This window comes from Dendrobates tinctorius, unplaced genomic scaffold (assembly GCF_039654945.1).
Source record: "Dendrobates tinctorius isolate UK_male_01 unplaced genomic scaffold, ASM3965494v1 ptg000111l, whole genome shotgun sequence".
NCBI lineage: Eukaryota > Metazoa > Chordata > Amphibia > Anura > Dendrobatidae > Dendrobates > Dendrobates tinctorius.
Window position 1 is genome coordinate 20,298,526 of NW_027361779.1, and position 15,759 is coordinate 20,314,284.

A 15,759-nucleotide genomic window follows, 5' to 3' on the forward strand; every position below is an offset into this window, starting at 1 on the left:
GCTATGTGTGAGATGGAAGCTGAAGCACTGAGGGGAACCTGCAGATGTGTCAGGTATAATCACACACAGCTCCGAAGTGAGATCAGGAGAGCGGTCATTAAATATCAAACTGATAACTCCTCCTTTCATTTAAAATAATCTCTGGAGGCAGATTTTCAGGGAGATCAGTGTCCGGCCCATAGATCTTAACAGCTCATTTGTTTATAAGAAAAGCATGGCTTTCTCTGGAATAAGACATCGGATCGCAGATGTCAAGGTATCACATTATTCAGCTTCCTATGACCTATATGTCCATATAGACAGCTTAAGAGGGTTCATCCTACTGACAGATTTCCTTTAAATAGATCTGCTATTATACCACATTGCCTTATACTGAATAAGTACCCATCTGTTCGTGACTTGTACTACTTTTGCTGATGTCTGCAGCACATTGATGGCCTTTGATTTCCTTTTTCTACCAGATTTGATGACAAAAAGAAATATAAAAGTAAAACGGCTAATTGGAAAAAGGCAAATTGACTATACTTTGAACGTTGTAGGATGGGAATTGTCTCCTTGTAAGGACAGCATTTTCATTCCATCTTCATTGCTGTTTTTCATTTTGGATTATTATGCAGTGAATATATAAAATCTCTAGAGACCACATAGTAACGTTGGTAGTGTTAACATTTTAATAAAAAATATAATAAAAGCTAATTGGCTTTGCTTCTCCAACTGCACCCCCACTGCATACTTTTCACATGACTCGAGCCCCTTTACCACAGTCCTAACAATAGATTTTCTTTGTTATAGAAGTCAACAGAAGGAAAATCATTTACTCTATGTATTTTTTTTTTGCATGTTTGGCCAGCTGATGCAACCAAGGATAATAAAGATGTTATACTTGTCCTGATCCTATAGTGGGATGAATAAGGGTTGCAGACATGAGGCTTCTACAGCTTCCATATATTATTACACCCATATTTCTACCTTAATTATAAGACGACCCCTATTCAATTCTGGGTCCCTGTAGGTCTAATTGCAAGAGTCATCGTGCGATCAGTGATCAGATGCAATCATCAAGAAAACTGCTACGTAAATGCAGTAAGAATGTTTCACTTTCACAGCAAAAGGCCCTTCTAAACATCTGCATTGAAGGACTCGTTCACAGCAACGTATTTTCAGGCCGACAACTGTCCATAAAAAACCGGCCAACACTCGGACGAATGTTATTTTATAGGGTCGTGCAGATGATCATTTTTTTTTTTATCACTGACCAATTTTGCTTGTGAAAAAAATCACGTCATGGACTAGTCTCTTAAATCTTCATAAATCAGATGAGACTCGCGCATTAAAGTCTATGGGTGCGCCATAAAATATCGGATGCCTCATGGAGTCACAGTATAGAATTCGCTTTTTTACAGACACATTGTAATTAATGCTGCAGCATAACAAACTAAATAATTAAATGATTAATCTCCTTCTGTAAAAATTAAAAACAAATTTAAAAAAAAAATGATTTTCTATAGATGACAAGTGAGAAACAAATTGTCTGAGTTTTGGGGCTGAAAGTGACAATTTTTTTTATCTGGCAATGGGCTGTTTCTGCAGGATATTTCCAATGCCCGTTCATATGCACGAGACCTATAACAAATTCTCTAGTTATTCGTAATATTGCAGAACGTATATTGCATTATGAATAGCATAATTATAAAAAAAAATCCGCTAAAGCTATTAGGATCGAATGGACTCTAAGAACTTTTCATTAAACTGCTGTGGGTATTTTTTTGTGCTATTTTTCTACTCCTTCCCCCACCACTCTCCAATTCATCAAAAGACTAGTGTGGCTCTCTGGACAGATATAGCACATGGTTTTGTGACCCCTACATGCCTTCCCAGAGAGCGTTTTCCCACCAAATAACAGATCACACGGGATTTCTTTTACAGCCTCATAATTGTCTATGCACAGATTCATTGCTGTAATTATGGCTAGAAAAACTCATTAACACTAAATACAATAATTTATATTCTTTTATACAAATTAATGCTGTAATTGATATGAGTGCTAAATAATTCAGATTGTTTTGTGCAGTTCCAGATGGATTCTGACAACAGACCCTTCCCAGCCTGTTGTCAGGGCCACCCTCTAAAGATGGCGCTGACAGTGGCTGGCTTGCGGCAAACCTCTCCTACCTTTTTTGTTGCTTTTCTTATCTGACGTGTTACACAATCATGCAGGCTCATATCCATCAGGCGAAGGTGAAAGGAGAACACTCTACACAATAAGCAAATATTTTTTTCTAGTCCTGCGGTATGGAATGATATAGGACACACATTGAGCTGCTGACCTTTTTCTTTAATAAACTTTTTTTAACTAATAACATCAATGTTTTCTAAGATTAATTATTTTATAGCATTGCTTGTTATGTATTCTGAAGACAGCAGGAGATAGGGGCTGAAACTTGGATTTCAAGGATGTTTCACTTATTAGGCTGCGGGCTAATGTTTACTTACAGTGAAGATTTTATCACCTAGAGATTATTACTGCCAGGGCTGGTTCTCACATGCCTGCTAGTCTGACCATGCCCCCTCCTGTGATAAGCAGCTCGCTGTCAATAGACAATGTACAAAGAAAGTTGTGGAGTGGGCAGCGTTTGATTTATGTGTTCTGTTACATCTAAAAACTATGATTGTATCACAACTGCTGTCCCTAGTAAAATGAGTTATATATAACTGGAATTAAGGGCTTGTCACACTAAGCGATATCGCTAGCAATATCGCTATAACGTCACTGGTTTTTGTGACGTTATAGCGATATTGCTAGCGATATCGTTATGCCTGATACTCCCCTCCGACCGCTCCCCCGTTGGTTATCGCTGATCGCGCAAGAACGTCCTGGACTGTTTCTCGTCGTCAGCTTCCTGCAGCGCTTCCTGCTGTGACGACGAGCGACGCGTGGAGGCGGGCGGGAGGATGTCAGGATCGCCTCGTCTGACAGGTAAGTAGCGACCCCCGACCCCTGTGATGTCGCTGGTGAGATCTGCCTGTGTGGCAGCTCATTAGCGACCACATAGCGATGTACCAGCGATCCTGACCGGGTCATATCGCTGGTCGGGATCGCTGGTACATCGCTAAGTGTGACAGTACCTTTAGGGTCTCTTTTCCTACATTATGCTGCTCTAAGAGGAGGTAGCAAAAACCTGGTGTCAGATTCCCTAATACAGGTCAGTGACAGTTGTATAGGGGGGAGCTGAATATTAGCAGTCGGTCATTTGACAAATACAATGTAGTATTATGCATAATGAGAAACTCCACAGGTTAACTTCAGGGATAGGGCTTAAGTTTAAAGGGGTTGTCCACCTTTGGTGATATTTATTTTCTAACTTAAATGCAAGTTTATTTTCTTTTTTTAGGGGGGGGAGTAGCAGGCTAAAATAATTTTTGCAGTTAATTTAAAATTTTGCACTGTTAGCCATCTATAATCTCTGTGCAGCACTGATTATTGCTTGCTGCAGAATGGATTATATGCGAATGCTTCAGTGAGCTCCGTTTGGTAGAGTTTCTAGCTTTTATCTGCAATGTTTGGATCTCTTCTAAAAGTTGGACAATCCCTTTGATCAATTAAATTTTGCTGCATGCAATAATAATATTACATAGTGGTAGAGGGCAAAGACTGTGTGAGTCCTGCAGATCTTGTATAGCCACCAAAGGCAAGGGTGAATTCACCCTAAACAAGAGGAAACTCCATCTGCGCCGGTGGGTGGAGCAGGCAGCAAATGAATATGGCAGATGCCAAGCTATGAGCAAGTTAACTTTTTTTTATACAACATAGTTTTATGGTTTAGATTACTTGGCAAGTCCATGCCCATTTAGGTTTTTGGAGGGGGCAGAATGAGCTACAGATTTCCTTTCTTAAAGGGGTTGTCCACTACTAGGGCAACCCCTTCTTAAACAATATGTTCGGCCACGATAACATAAAACCTATACTCGCCTCCCATGGTGCTCCATTTCAGTGGTGTCGGCACTCGCAGTCCCAGGACTGTGATGTGGTGGAATGAGAACTGAAGCCCGGCGCCCAATCAACGCTGGCACCACTGTCTCTGCCTTCGGACAAACTGAACATAAACAGGAAGACTGGATCAGCTGTGGCCCTGGCTTTCTCTTCATGTTCAGTTGGTCTGAAAGCAGAGGCAGTGACGCCAGCGCTGATTGGGCTCCGGGACATCACATGTCATTCCATCGCACGAGAGCCCCGGGGAGAGTGAGTGCCGACACCGCTGGAACAGAGCCGGCACGGGAGGTGAGTACAGGTTTTATTATGTTATCGGGGCATAGCATTTAGTTTAAGAAGGGGTTGTCCTAGTAGTGGACAACCCCTTTAACTTTCTTCTTTGCTCAACATGAGTAGGTGGTATCAGAATAAGATAAGTTGAGGATTGGGATGTAAATTTAGATAAAATATTTCTGCATATTCTGACATCCTAATTATAAATTGATGCCTGGGATAATCACTTTGAATGAAATTTGGAAATGTTCAAAATATCTTTATGTAGCTATAAATCTGTGTAAGTAAACATTTTCTTCTATCTCCTCTTCATAGCTTGTGGCCGTGGCTTCTATAAATCCTCATCACAAGATTTGCAGTGCTCCCGATGCCCAGCACATAGCTTCTCCGACAGGGAAGGCTCATCTCGTTGTGACTGTGAAGATGGTTATTACAGAGCCTATTCCGATCCATCATATATCGCATGTACAAGTGAGTTCATCATTAATATGACACTGCTTAATCAACTGGAAAGTTGTCATACATAATTTGGCATCCCATATCTAAAAATGGCAAGTCTTCATTTATGCTTAATATTAACTAATGAAAGCTGCTACATTGACATGGTAGCCAAAGAGAAAGGAAAATAGAGTTTCATCTAAGATTTATAGTATATACATTGGAGAAGCCTTCACTCTGTGCAGTGGGCCATACTATCCTGACCATTTGTCTTTAGAGTTACCAACATCCGCATTATGCCCAGTTTTTCCAGAATTGTTCAAGGCACTTTACATTAAAGTACCAATTTGACTTTAAAATTCGGGTAATTAATTAATTTGTTATCTATGGACTTTATCAACATCTGTAATCATGGTTTCTTTCAATAAATCTACCGTGATTACATTTTTGCAGGTATTCGGTGCACATTTTGCTCAGAAGTTTTGTTGTCAATTGAATGTAGAGTCAACTAGCACTAGGAATTTTGGTTTTGGCTTCATAGTGCCAATACACCTTAAAGGATTGACCGGTCAAAATCAATAGGTTTGCAGTCACTCTGTGTGACTGCAGACTTATGAATCCCCCCATCTTACGCACAGAGTGTTTGTATGAGTTAGGCCGGGGTCACACTTGTGAGTGTGATGCGAGAAACTCGCATCAATACCTGGCACTGCCACCGGCACTTGGGATCGGAGTGTGCGGCTGCATAGAAATACATGCAGCCGCAGCTCTGGTCCCGAGTACCGGCAGCAGTGCTGGGTATTGAGAGAGGCTCGTGCAAGTTTCTCGCATCAGACTCGCAAGTGTGACCCCGGCCTTATACATACTCACGACCAGTGGGCATGGCCTCGCTCTCCATACACTTGTACACTGGCCGGCCCCGTCACTAAATGGAAGGCGGACTCTGCTCAATACAAGCGAGGCCACTCCCACTAGATGGGTATTGGCCAGGTGTATGTATAACACATACATGCCTACCAGTCCTTAGTTGGAAACTGGCGAATACCCGCAGTGCACCCGCTGGGGGGATTCAAAAGTCTGCAGTCACACAGAGTGTGACTTAAATAACCCTATTTCAGCTGAATGTTCTTTCAACTGTCAGCTATTACTAAATTTTGTTTATTCTGTATTCTAGCTGATATTTAGGATCCCTTAATTTAGTAATAGCATTATTCAATTAATAACGACAGAAGCGTTATCATAATATGGGCATAATGCAAATTTTGAAAATTGTCCCACTTGTATTTATTAATAGTCTGCAAGGTTACATTTATTATTCAAGTCCAGTGTAGGAAAATGTGATATTCTGGGTCCTTCGAGTTTATTACAGTTCTACAGCTTTCAGGCATTCTACAGTGGACGCTAACATCGCGCTTCCGGTATTTTCGCTGCGAGTGCTGCCTATGTGAGGTCTGTTTTTTCAATAGACAGCATTTGGACTAAAACTACTGTAGTATCACTGTACCCAAAGAATGACGGACAGCACTTGGTTACAGAAGAATTTCTAAAATACTGAAGTTTCCGGTGAGCACTGTCATAATCCGGAAGTGGAAAGAACATCATTTCACCAAAAACCGTCAATGACCATGTGCAAACTGCAAGATTTCAGAAGGAGGAATGAAAATAATTATTAGAAGAGTTGTCCAAGATCAAAGGACCACCTGTGGTGAACTATGGAAAGACCTGGAATCAACAAGTACAATTGTTTCAAAGAAAACTATAAATAATTCACTCATCTTGCATGGCATACTCATAATGCAAGACTCCACTTCTGAACAAAAAGTAATTTCTTAACACATTTAAAGTTTGCTCAACAACGTTTAGACATGCCTGTGAAATACTGGGAGAGAATAGCCTGGTCAGAGACCAAAATTGAACTCTCTGAATGCCATAATAGACACCATCTTTGGAGGCCAAAAGGCATTGCATATCACCCCAAAAACTCCTTACCAACAGTGAAGTTTGCAGGTGGGAACATCATAGTGTGGGGCTGTTTTTCAGCACATGGCACTGGCAAACTTAATTGAAGGACAGATGAATGGATGTACCAAGACATTCTTGATAAAAATCTGCTGTTATCTATCAGGATGATGAAGTTGTAGTGAGGGTGGACATTTCAGCAAGGCAATGATTCCAAACACACAGCCAAGGAAACTCTCAGTTGGTTTCAGAGAATCAAAATAAAACTGATAGAATAGCCAATCACTTGACCTGAATCTAACAGAAAATGTATAGGAAGAACTAAAGTCCAGAATTCATAGGACTCTACAGAACATTCAGGATTTGAAGAGTGTTTGTGTGGACGAATGGGCCAAAATCACACCTGAGCAATGCAAGCGACTAGTTTCTCCATACAGAAGGCGTCTTGAAGCTGTCATTACCAACAAAGTCTTTTCTACAAATTTATTAAATAAATTTCTGTAAGCGTGTTCAATACTTTTTTACTATGTCATTACAAATTATTACATATAATTTATTGGTTGATTTATTTGCCTGTGGTTTGGATGGGTTATTACTGACATCTGGTGAGAATTTCATGTCAATAGCACCTGTAGAAATGTATTTACTTCGCAAATTGGTGACGCGTTCAATATTTATTTCATCCACTGTATTTAATAAATTGACTTCTTTTCATATAGGTAAAGCCAATATTTTTCATCTGTATTGTCACCTACAGTATAAATAACATGTAAATCGGTCATGTTACCTTAGCTTTTTTGTGTTCTGAGACCTAGACTTTCACCCTTGGAACACTGGCCGAAATTTCGTACTGTTAGATGAAGCACAGACCGTTTGGGCAAATGAAAGGGTTTCAGATCGTTCACTGGACTGTTTACAGCATTCATATTACACCAAGCTTGTGCCCTTAAATCTGTTTTGCTGTATTTGACTAAAAAAACACAATATTTTATACTTTTTTCATTTCACGTTGTGATGTGTTATTGCCCTTTTTGAATAATTTGATGCGTGGAGATTGCAAAATATTGAATTATGTCGATAAAAAGCGGAAACCTTCTTCGACGTTTGGATCCATATCAGTAGCAGTAGGCATGGGTCCTCTTTTTTTTTTTTTTTTTTTTTTTTTTTTTATTACATAAAATATCTTTTGAATATAACTTTTTTAGAATCCTCACCATTGGTGGAATCTTATCTCCATAAACATATTTCAACTATGTGAGATCAGTAAGCATTTTTCTCCCAGTTTGTTCAATTTTTGTACAACTTACTATAGTGGTATCAGTATCTTTTTAGGTAGATCAGTAAAATACAGTAAATACTAAAAAGAAATAAACAAACCACCCTACAGTTTACTTTAGCAAAATAAAGGGATTAAAATTCAATTACAGTGGAACTGAAATAAAGGGATTTCTCCCCTATAGTGAATGATTTTCATCTTAATCTGAAAGTTAGACCTGAAATCTAAAAGTACAATAGCAAAACAATAAAGCGTTTTTCTTTTTTTTTTAATTACGGCAGAATTAACCTTTAATGCTCTCCCTTCAAAATCAGTAGATCTAAGCAAAACCCATCCTTCATATATCAGCATGTGTACAAAACGCATGAAGTATAGTATTGTATATGTAAAAATGACATTAATAATAATTTGTTGTTTAATAGTTCATATTTTCATTTTTTCCTTTTAAAAAGGACCACCTTCAGCTCCACAGAATCTCATTTTCAACATCAACCAGACAACAGTCAGCCTGGAATGGAGTCCTCCAGCGGATAATGGTGGAAGGAATGATGTCACCTATCGAGTTATATGCAAAAGGTGCAGCTGGGAGCAGGGGGAATGTCTACCCTGCGGGAATACTGTGGGATACGTGCCTCAGCAAAGTGGATTAACAGATACTTACATTACTGTTGTGGACCTTCTTGCACACGCCAACTACACCTTTGAAGTTGAAGCTGTAAATGGGGTTTCTGACCTAAGCCGTTCGCAAAGACTGTTTGCTGCAGTCAGTATTACCACTGGTCAAGCTGGTAAGTAATATTTCTGTAAGGTATAATTTACTTGATGGCTAAAAGTTGCTAATTAAGCAATTCATTTCTCAGTAGATTCCTTCTCCATTGTCACTGTCTGTAGCCCAGCGAACAGATTGACACAATAATTCACAGCCTTCCCTTTATCACTGTACATACAGAGATCACTGTCGATCACTGATTAGGATCGCCCACTTGACGCCTGAGTAGGGATTTAAATTAATAAAATACAAGGTATAGTGAACCATTTCCCACAAAACTACCATATTTTGCGGATTATAAGACACACCGGATTATAAGACGCACCCCAAATTTTGAGGTGAAAAATAGGAGAAAAACTTTTTTCTTAATTAAATGGGGGTGCTTATTATAATCGATGCGTCTTATTGCTTACCAGGGGTGGTGGCTGCAGTGAAGTGGGGTCCTGGGGTCGCTGCTGGAGGAGGCAAGAGTGGAGCATTGCTGCAGGCAAGAGTAGAGCATTGCTGCAGGCCGCATGCTGGGATGAGGGGGTGTTCCGATGTGCACTGCTGCAGGTGTTCGGTGGTGCAGGGGCTCTGCCGACATTTTGTGAAAGGCCATAGCCTTACATGGTTTACTGTGCGGTGGACTCTGGGAAAATGGCTGCCGGGGCATGCACAGATGGCGTTCTCGGCACCAAGATCTCAGGAGATGAGATCTCAGCACTGAGATCTCATCTCCCAAGATCTTGGTCCCAAGACCTCCATCTGCGCAGCGATGCACATCGGAACACCCTCTCATCCTAGCCTGCGGCCTGCACCAACGCTCCACTCTTGCCTCCTCTATCAGTGACCCTGGGACCCTGCCCCACCTCGGCCGGTAAGGTATATCCGCATTATAAGACGCACCCCCATTTCCCCAAAAATTTTGGGGAAAAAAAGTGCATTTTATAATCAGAAAAATACGGTATATATCAATCTCCTTATCTTCTGGTCTTAACTATTCTGCCAGCAGAAAGGACTGTGGATTTAATTTGTCTGGTTTCCTTTAAGTATATTGTTTAAATTAGTAGTTTAATGTAACTTTGAATTTGTGACCAGAGATGCATAGATATTAAGGCCAGTTAGATTCATTTGGTAAACACAGACGATTCTCGCATAAGAAGATCTGGATAGCCAGATCTGATCTAATGGCAATATAGGCATACATGAAGCACGTAGCTCAGGTTAGGGAATCAAGCTATCGGGCCAGGTCTTCCACTTAAAGAATGGTCCCTGTTTCAGAGGTGTGTGAAACCTGCCTAAGGCTGTGTTCACACTAGGCGCTTTCTCAATGCTTTTTTTATGCAAATTTTCAGCTGCGTTTTACAGTACTAACAAAGTCTGAGATTTCAGAAATGTTTTTTTAATCATCAGCTTGTTTTTTTGTCATCAGTATTTTGTACTTTGCATGTTTTTTTTCACAATAGAGCATGTCACTTGATTTCAGTGTTTTTTGTCTGCGTTTTTCACCCATTGATTTCAATGGATGGTGAAAAATAACGAGGGAAAAACGTGGAAAAATGCAGGTATCCGGTTTTACAGCGTTATTAATTTAAAAAAAAAAAAAAAGTATGGCAGTATGTGAAGCCCATTTATTTTTTTGATTTTCTTGTCTTGGTCACCAGAGATGTTAGTTGAGATTAGTACAGTTTGATTAAATTAGTGATACGTACAAAGTAAACAATGGCTGACCAAGGTGTGAGATTGAACAATACCTGTGGCTGACCAAGGTGTGAGATTGAACAATGCCTGAGCAACTCAATGGTTGACCAGAGTGTGAAAGTAAACAGTGTCCTACAAACTCATTGCACTGCCAGGGTCTTAGGTAAATTATTCCTGACCTATTCACCTCCCCCAGCTGTTACATTTCTATGTGTAGTTTTTCATGTCTTGTATTGGTGACCTGTGTTCATGCTTCTGTGGCGTAATCGACGCTGAACTTTGGGATCTTGAAAAACGGATCAAAAACCCACCAAAAACTGCTTTTTTTGATGGTGCTTCTTTTCTGTCAAGAGAGCAGGTTTTGCTACAGAAAAAACACTGAAAAAACGCCTTGTGTGAATATAGCCTAAGGGTTTGCTCACACTGGCGTATAACACGGCTGAGTGCTGTCCAATGTAGTATCGGATAGCACTCGTACTAACGTTATGCTATGGGGCAGTGCAAATCTGTGATTGTTTTCTCATTCCGATTCTGCATGAGAAAACAATTACAGCATGCTGTGAGTAGCTCCAACATTTGGATTATGTGCACCCATACCAGTCTATGTGGGCATGTAAAACATCAGAATGCAGCGCCGAGTGCTGTCCGATATATGCTCACAGGGACAATGGAGAAGATGGATTAAGTTCTCCGTCTTCTCTGCACCTCTGCTTTGATTCTCTCATGTGAGAAAATCGGATCACAGTAAGATGACAGAATTTGAGCTATGGATACGATGTCCTAATTAGGCCGGGATCACACATGCGAGAAACACGACCGAGTCTCGCATGTTACGCCAGCACTTGGATCGGAGCGTGCGGCCGCATAGCAATACATGCAGTCGCACGCTCCGCTCCCGAGTACCGGTGGCAGTGTCGGATTTCTCGCATGTGTGATCCCGGCCTCAGAGTTACATATGGAAATGGCTCTCTTGGCTTGCACCTGTTCACACCTGTTTTTCTGTTTGTCAGTCTTTTATATAATTATGACCATGACCAGAATAACCTGCGTTGAGTTACCGTAGTGAGACACATCATATTGCTTTGACTTTTACCTTTGTGCCTGTTAACGGTTATTCACGTAACATTTCACTTTCTTACATACGTTTCCTTTGCTGTAACCCAATTTAGGGTCATTTTAGAAGTCCGCCTATACAATAATATCTTTATTTCTTGATTAACGTTTTTTTTTTCCACTAGTATAAGTGATCACATATTCTAGAAGTATCTCATGACGTTCTGATTTTGCGGATACATGAAAATAATGGAGCCAGAGCGCTAGTTCAGTGCGGCTACAGAATTTACCTGCACGGTAATGCTCCCAGCACTCACTACAGCATAGCTCCATTCAATTGAATGGAGGTAGTTTGTCAAGGTAGATGGGTTTTGGCAATGTGCTGGAAGAAAGCCATTTCATTCCTTTTTCAATTGTTAGTCGGGATCGTTTTTTTGTTTTGTTTTGTTTTTAAATATTTTTAGACTTTTCTAATACATACGGTATTAGGAATGACATACATGCAATATTTAAAGGGCCAGTGTGTCGACCACATTGTATATTTTATTTCTCTGGATATATTTTTGTTTTGTTTAGTTAACTTGGAAAAAAACCTTATTTCAGTAGTGTTGTCCACAAGCTATTTCATTGCTTCCTTGCTTGAACCTAAAATTATGTGAGGCAAAAGCACAAAACATTCCACAAGTATTGTGCATTACTGTGCTTTTCACATTTTCTTTTTTCAATATAATACTTTTCCTTGCAGCAGCAGTCATTCCAAATAAACCAGCTGTATTTTCTAAAAGTTATGTCCACCATTGAATTCTCGCTCATTCATTCTTTACCTGGCCTTACTTTTAATAGTGGCTGGTTCTGGTATTTTAGAAAATATATGGCAGATGGTTTTGTCCAATTATTGTAATATCTATTCAGCGTATATTAGTAAAAAAATAACTTTTATTATGTACGGTAGATTCAAAAATTCAGACAATCAAAAATAGTGCAAGGTGGTAATAATAATAATAATAATAATAATAATGTTTATTTTTATATAGCGCTAACATATTCCGCAGCGCTTTACAGTTTGCACACATTATCACTGTCCCCGATGGGGCTCACAATCTAAATTCCCTATCAGTATGTCTTTGGACATACTGCACTGCAAGGTGCTTAAAAGAATAGAGCAAGACAACCCAGTGGGGTATCCATTCACATGGGTAACAGAGAATTCTGTTACGGGATTAAAGGAGCCTGAACCCTTTAATTATACCCTGATTATGGCAAATTTGTACTCTCTACATGTAATATCATAAATTATGTACACAATTTTTTGGAGACAATTACATGTACAGCTCTGGCAAAAATTAAGAGACCACCCCATCAAAACCCTGTCATGGGCAGCCCATTCTCCAGACCTGAACCCCATTGAAAACCTCTGGAATGTAATCAAGAGGATGATGGATAGTCACAAGCCACCAAACAAAGAAGAACTGCTTACATTTTTGCACCAGAAGCAGTGTGAAAGACTTGTGGCACGCATGTCAAGACATATGAAAGCTGTGATTAAATATCATGGTTATTCCACAAAATATTGATTTCAGAACTCCTGAGTTAAAACATTAGTATTGTTGTTTCTAAATGATTATGAACTTGTTTTCTTTGCATTATTTGAGGCCTGAAATCACTGTTTTTTTTTCATTTTGACCATTTTTCTTTGTCAGAAAAAAAATTCTAAATTTATTGCTTGGAAATTCAGAGACATGTCAGATGTTTATAGACTAAAAGAACAATTTACTTTTTACTCAAAAATATACCTATAAAGAGGAAAATCAGACAAACTGAACATTTGAAAGTGGTCTCTTATTTTTTTGCCAAAGCTGTATATTTGCATTTTTTTTAAACATAATTCATATCCTTAAGGGTTTAATACTTGACAACTGGGTATTCGTGATACCTGTGAGCCTCCCAATATCCTCAAGTGCCACCCAGCCAATCCATCCCACCACTTCCGGTCCTTCGCGTGAAATAACAAGACAACTCTAAACTTTGGATAAATTGGCCACAGCAGCCGTTTTATTAACAATTAACATAACAATTTAATGACTTTTAAACATTCTACCAAGGAGGGGACGGTCCTCGAAGCCCCGAAATTAAAAACATCCTCGTATTAAAGCCCAAATCTGGTCCAATGTAGAGTCCTGCCTTCAGCCGCTAAACACCAGCCCAAAGACATGAAACAAGAGTCTCCTGGTCAGTGTCCACCACAAACCCACAGGTTTACCAAAATGTTCCCGTCCACTTAATCCACTTAAGGGGGAGTCTAGGACCTGTAGAGATCCCCCCTCCGAGCCGCTATTTATTATCACCAACTTCGAGGACCTCCCCCCCACGCCACCAACATAAACTGATCCCCTCAGACATTTATGTCCCTCCACACTTTTAAGCTCTTTTCAATGCCTTCCTGTATGGCCAGACACCACATGTCTAGCCCTACCGCATTCAAATGGACCCCATCTTTTCTCCAAAATTCCCCTTCCCCTGATTCCAGGTCCCAATGTCGCACCACAATCGCCCCATTCATCACCATAAAGTGGGATATTGCCCTGTTCACTTTGATCCTGGCCCTATTTACATCTTGGACCGACCTTGCCCCATACCAGACTTTCCTCGGAATGATGTCCGACCATACTACCAATATATATACCATATATATATACACAGGATTTCTTTACAGACTGAATGAAATATCCCAGAATTAAAATCACCAAGGCAAGCTGGTGTTTGTGAGAACAGCGATGTGCATCGGGGCATAATTCTGGTCAGATGGAGTAGCAGGTTTTTATTTTTAACATCCATGAGCTATGGATATGCATGTAGATCCCTGTGTATGTATTCTTCATCCGTGGACAAGCTGTATATGGGCAAACGTTTCCCTCTTGTAGACTCTCGGATTGACAGTGGCACTTGGGGACCGAGTTGGAGCAAGCAATAGATTACAAAGTATGAGCATGTTATATGCTCTGCTTAATAAAAGTCATCAACCTTGCCCCAGAGAAGCCATTAAATGTAATGTGCTATGGTTGAACTCTACCTTCTGTATTCCCATCCTGGTGAAAATAAAGCCACAATTTCTGGTTTGATCAACTTTGCATTAAGTATAAATAGAAAATTGACAGCTTTCTCTCATGCCTGACCGCGAGAGTGCTGACATTCTGAAAATAAGATTACATTTGCAGTGATAATTATAATGTTCTTTATATGCATAAGAGCCTGTGCTAAAAATATTAATTGGTGGCTGATTGCAGCTGAGCATCACAGAAAAACCCGTCATAATTATATTTGTTTCATTTGTGCCTAGATGGAGAAATGTGCTGTGGAAAGGCAGCCAGTGAAATGGAGCATAGCCATCTATAAAAACATCTGTACTAATCTAACAATGCAGTAAATTATATCTACAGCCAAAGACATTGATCCAGATGGATCATTAACAGCTTTAAACAACTGATCCAAGTAATAGGGCTAAATGGGAGAACATAATCAAGAACTAAGTTTTCAGATGCATCAGTTGGAAGTGCAGAAACATTTCTTTTCAGCTAATAAGAATTATTTATATTTTTTATGAATTAACCAGTAGCACATAGTGGGAGCAAATAAATTAAAAAAGCTCAATCGCGGGGAATGTAGAAGCCAAGCAATGTCTGTTCCGTTTACCAGTGGGTCAGGCTCTGGGGAAGAGGCAATTGCTGCTAGCCAGTAAATTTAATCGGGGATGAGCTGGAAAGGATGATGTATGTCCTGTAGCAAAGTATGTGACAAGGGATATTTGTGCAAATCTGCTATCCCTGCCTGGTCAGTACGACAAGGACAAAAGAAGGATATATTTAAAAGGAAAACAACCATGACATTCCTACGTCCAGATAAGTGACCCTTGAGATTCCCCCCTTTATAAAGCTGTTTGATTCAGTATATGCTTGTGTGATAATATTCTTTTTTTGATTTAGTCGTTTTCACTTTAGAACTATTATGCCTATGCTGTAATATACCGTAAATCCGCTCTGCATACACTGATTTCATGGTGAGGCACAGCAGCTTGAGAGGAGATTGCGGCAGCTCTTTGAACCAATGATGAGACTGTAGGTGTGTCTCGGACTACCGTAGGCTTCTCCTAGAGGCGGTACTTGTACTGTAGTCACAGACCACAGCTCTACCGTAGTGAAGCTGAGCTAGAAGTCCGCCAAAAGGCAAGCAATAAGGAAAATGCCAGTTAAGTGTCACCTATGGGACTGAATTACTTAATTTTTTCATCTCTTGATTGGATATTGGCATAAATGTTCAATC

General features: G+C 39.9%; 1 protein-coding gene across 5 annotated transcripts in view; it reads left to right on the forward strand.

Moving 5' to 3' along the window:
- EPHA7 (EPH receptor A7) overlaps nucleotides 1-15,759 on the forward strand; it is a 283,691-nt gene that overhangs the window by 74,837 nt on the left and 193,095 nt on the right. For 4 of the 5 annotated variants that reach the window (XM_073589546.1, XM_073589548.1, XM_073589547.1 and 1 more), the window contains exons 4-5: nucleotides 4,580-4,735; nucleotides 8,390-8,725. In XM_073589546.1, the coding sequence (XP_073445647.1) occupies nucleotides 4,580-4,735; nucleotides 8,390-8,725 (492 nt within the window). Of the gene's footprint in view, nucleotides 1-4,579; nucleotides 4,736-8,389; nucleotides 8,726-15,759 lie in introns of those variants that run through there. The other variant, XR_012234802.1, reaches the window with a different exon arrangement.